The sequence below is a fragment of the Miniopterus schreibersii genome (assembly GCF_964146895.1).
Source record: "Miniopterus schreibersii genome assembly, chromosome: 9".
Classification (NCBI taxonomy): domain Eukaryota; kingdom Metazoa; phylum Chordata; class Mammalia; order Chiroptera; family Miniopteridae; genus Miniopterus; species Miniopterus schreibersii.
Genome location: NC_138118.1, coordinates 6,658,551 through 6,662,681, shown reverse-complemented (window position 1 = coordinate 6,662,681; position 4,131 = coordinate 6,658,551). Strand labels below are relative to the sequence as shown.

Below are 4,131 nucleotides of genomic sequence, written 5' to 3'. Positions count from 1 at the left end.
ACGAGGCACAGGGGCAAGAAGACGCAGGGGTGGGCAGACACCGGGACACGCTGCGAAGTACGTGCCTATTTGGTTTCAGACCGGCAGCCCCTAGGCCACTGCAGCCGGTTCACCACGCAGACCCGATGTGGCCAAATCTTCTCGTTTGCAAGAGAAGACAGATTTTTTTCCCCCTGCATATATGTAATCTCCTAAATTGAAATGCTGGCCAATAAAAAAATATTATAGTAGGCACTGGTGGACCAAGGCTGTCAACATTAGACGCTACAAGGTAAAACTCCATTGCAGGCTGGGTGTGGCCACCACTCACTGAGCCCTGCTGAGACCGGCTCTCCATCCTGGCTGCGTAAATGCAGCAGGCCTAGGCCTGGGCCCGGGCCCACATTCTGAATTACCAGGTCAGGAATGAGTCCCGGGAGCTTGTATATTTTTTAAAGCGCCGAGTTCACTCTGTTGCACAGCCAGGGTAAAGCAGGGAACTAAATTTCCAGTTACAGTATTTTGTCACATTTCCCAACTTCAACGCCATGTTCAGAACTCTCTGAAGCAGGCCCAGGCTGCCTCCACCTGATTCTGAGCTCCAACAGTGACGTGGGTGCCAGTAAATTACAGTTGGTGACATACACACGAACAGTGGAAATGTGACGATCGAGTCTTCCTCAGCTTTAATGAACCTAGTTTGGGTTTCTCTGTGTACTCATTGAGAGTGTTATTACAGCTGGACTTTCTGGAAGAAACTTGATTCTAGGGGAAAGGATGTCCATATCTGAGCTGATGGGAATTTCTTCCTTGCGAACATGCCAGCCTTAGAAGTAAAAACTCCCAAACAAGGGAGACAATAGAGAAAGCAGGACAAGGCAGGCCAGAGGAGCCGTAAGCATTTTTACAAATAATTTAGCAGGTGACAGGTCTTGCGGGACAAGTAAAAAGGCCAAGTGGCCACCAAGGCTCCTCACCTGGGACTCTTGCTCTGTCAGGTGACTCGGAGCTTAGAGTAAAGAAGGTAGAAGGCCGGGACTAGAGCCTGTCTCAGTCTTTCCAATGAGCTCCTGCAAGCCCGAGACAAATGGGTCCTGATGAAAACCGGGCACAGCCAGTAACCGGATCCTCCCGTCATTTGCATGTCAAGCCTCTAGCCTGTAGTCATGTGACAAGCAAATGAAGAAAAATTAGAAATAACCATTAACTGAGAAAATAAATTGCAATAACACTGAGCGAGGGTCAGAAGCTTGCGGAGCACGTACCGGTTCTTGGCAAGAAAACCCGAGGGTCCGGGCCAAAGACAATGGTGGTGACGGTGAACACAGATTACACGGATAAGGACATATCCAGGTTCAAGGTCGTCTTCACCTTGGCGGTGTCCGGAACCGAGTGCGTCGCTGGCATCGCTGGGAACGGCTTCATCACGGCCATCCACGGGGCCGAGTGGGCCCGGCGCAGGAGGCTCCCTGCGGGCGAGAGCATCCTGCTGGCCCTGAGCCTCTCCAGGCTCCTGCTGCAGATCTGGATGGCGGTGGACACGGCCTCCAGCCTACTCTTCCGGGCCACTTACAACCGAAACGCCGTGTACATACCTTTCAAAGTCATCGTCATGTTTCTGAACTACTCCAACCTCTGGCTCGCCGCCTGGCTCACCGTCTTCTACTGTCTTAAAATCGCCAACCTGGCCCACAGGCTCTTCTCCGCGATGAGAAGGAAGATCCCGGTGCTGACGCCGTGGCTCCTGAGGCTGACGCTGCTCGTCTCCTTGGGCTTCAGCTTCCCCTTCTCCAGGGACGTCTTCAACGTGTACGTGAACAGTTCCGTCCCTGGCGCCCCCTCCAACGCCACCGAGCGCCACTACTTGGCTGAGACCAACGTGGCCAACCTGGCCCTCCTCTACCACCTGGGGATCCTCCTTCCCCTCGCCACCTTCGTGCTGGCGGCCTCCCTGCTGATCACCTCCCTCAAGAGGCACGCCCTGCGCATGGGAAGCCACGCCACCGGCTCCAGGGACCCCAGCGTGGAGGCGCACCTGGGGGCCATCAGAGCCATCAGCTACTTTTTCATTCTCTACATTTTCAACGCCGTCGCTCTATTTCTTTCCACGTCCAACGTCTTCGATGCCAGCAGCGCCTGGGATATTCTGTGCAAAGTCATCACGGCTGCCTACCCAGCCGTCCACTCGGTGCTGCTGATCTTGGGCAACCCTGGGCTGAGAAGAGCCTGGAGGCGGCTCCGGCACTGAGTCCACCTTTCCCTGTAAGGGCAGAGTCTGCGGCTGGATCCCACCGGACCTGCTCCAGCCAGCTCCGCTTTCTCACCTAGACCCCTCTTCTTCCCCATCTTGTCTGTCTTAATCCCGCTCTGACACTCCTCCTGGGTAACTGAATCCTCTCGTACGTGTGAAGCTCAGTGTTTAACTTGGGATTCTCAGCAGAAGTAGCTAAGCAACTCTTAGACGGGTTGATGAAAGCTCCTTGGCCCCTGCCCATTCATGTCCTGCCCTGAGTGCCTCTCCCATTCCTCCTTCCCCGAGCCTTAAGGAGGGGGCGACCAGACACCCTGCTTGCCTGGGGTGATCTCTGTTTGGGCCTGTTGTCGCTGAGCACCCTCTAATTCTCAAGCCTATCTTGGTCTGGTTGCCGTGCTTGAGGCACCTTACTGACCCACCGTTAAGAAAGGGGAGGGCTGGTGACAAGCCATAGCATGCCGTCCGAAAGGAAATCATGATAGCGACGGAGAAAAAGTTCAGGAAGGACAGGCTGGCCAAAATTATCAAGTGCTGCGGAGGTTTCAGGGAAAATGCAGCGTGAAGGAGAAGGCCTGGGGCTTGACTGGAAGGAGGCCACATGCACTCTCAGCACAGGGACGCGGTGGCATTCAGATTACAGGCGATGAGAGCGGTGAGGGAGTTTGCGAGGACCAGCCAAGACCAGTAATCTCAGGAGGTTGTTTGGAGAGAAAAGTGAGCTACAGGGTGGCAGGTGGATAAGTGGATGGTCAAAGGACTGCTTTATTGTCCCAGGTAATAGAGGACGAAGTGAGGAGAGAGGAAAGGGGGAATGGAGAAAAGAGAGGGAGGTGTGCGGGACGCAGAAAGAGCACAGGAAGAGGCCAGAGTTACAAAGGTCTATCCTGCTGGGCTCCTGACTCTGTGACAAGGCAGTCCCACCTGTGTCTCTGGCTTTACCGGCTCTGGGTCACCTCAAAGTAACCGGTGGGGCAAGGGCAGGGCAGGCTTCAGAGTAATAACATTGGCTCGGCCTCAAAGGGCTGCTCACAAAATAAGAAACCCCACCCCACCCCCGGGTATCTTGGAATCAGAAGGGTAGGATTTGGGGCCTATTTGTATTTCCTATTTTTAGGATCAGAATGGCCGAGGAAAATATAAAAAGAATGCCGCTGACTGCACCAAGCTTAAGGAGCTGCACAATGAAAATGGAAGGCCAGTAAGCAGAGACGAAAACCCGAGCTCCTGCTCTCAAACACGTATTTCAGAGAGGGCCTTGGGGCTTGTAGAAAGGAAAATATTTGTGAAAACAGGCCAGCTTGGTAGGTTTCCTAAGTGATATTTATGTATATGACTATTTAAAGTTTGTAGAGTTGTTATAGTAGATGAATTAGACTTTGCAGTTTCATTCTAATTCCTAAAAAATAGAGAAATTTTTTTTTCCAAATAATACACACATACATGCTCACTGAGGGCGCTTTCATGCATCACAGAGAAAACAGAAAGCTGATTTAAAGTCACCATGTCATTGACATGAGCCACGCCAAGACAGGAAAACTGCATAACCCCTCGGCATGCTTAGTCCAAAGAAATAGCCTCTCATTGTTGCAAGAGCCAGGGGCGGCAGAGAGCTAAGGAGAGGTTCAAGGACTCGACACCCTTATCAACACTGTACGTTGCACTACCTTCTACCAAATGAAGTTCCCTCCAACCCCCCCCTCCCCTCCCCTTTCTTTCTGTAAACCCCCCCTAACTTCCAGAATGAGCCAGTGTCCCCTGCCTTCCAATGCGTTGTCTTCAGACAGATGTCAGAAGCCCTAAAGGATCCATTTCACAAACTCTAAGTGACACCCCGTCCCGAGAAAGGTTGGAAGTTACGGTGTGAAGGATCCCTTCACCTACAACGTCATGCTGGACGT

General features: G+C 52.6%; 1 protein-coding gene across 1 annotated transcript; it reads left to right on the top strand.

Annotated features, from left to right (window-relative positions):
• Positions 1 to 1,285: 1,285 nt before the first annotated feature.
• Positions 1,286 to 2,245, top strand: TAS2R40 (taste 2 receptor member 40; the record flags this gene model as incomplete). Its single annotated transcript, XM_081147714.1, is given in 2 exon segments — positions 1,286 to 2,224; positions 2,228 to 2,245. Coding segments are annotated over 2 exon segments (957 nt in total).
• Positions 2,246 to 4,131: the final 1,886 nt, after the last annotated feature.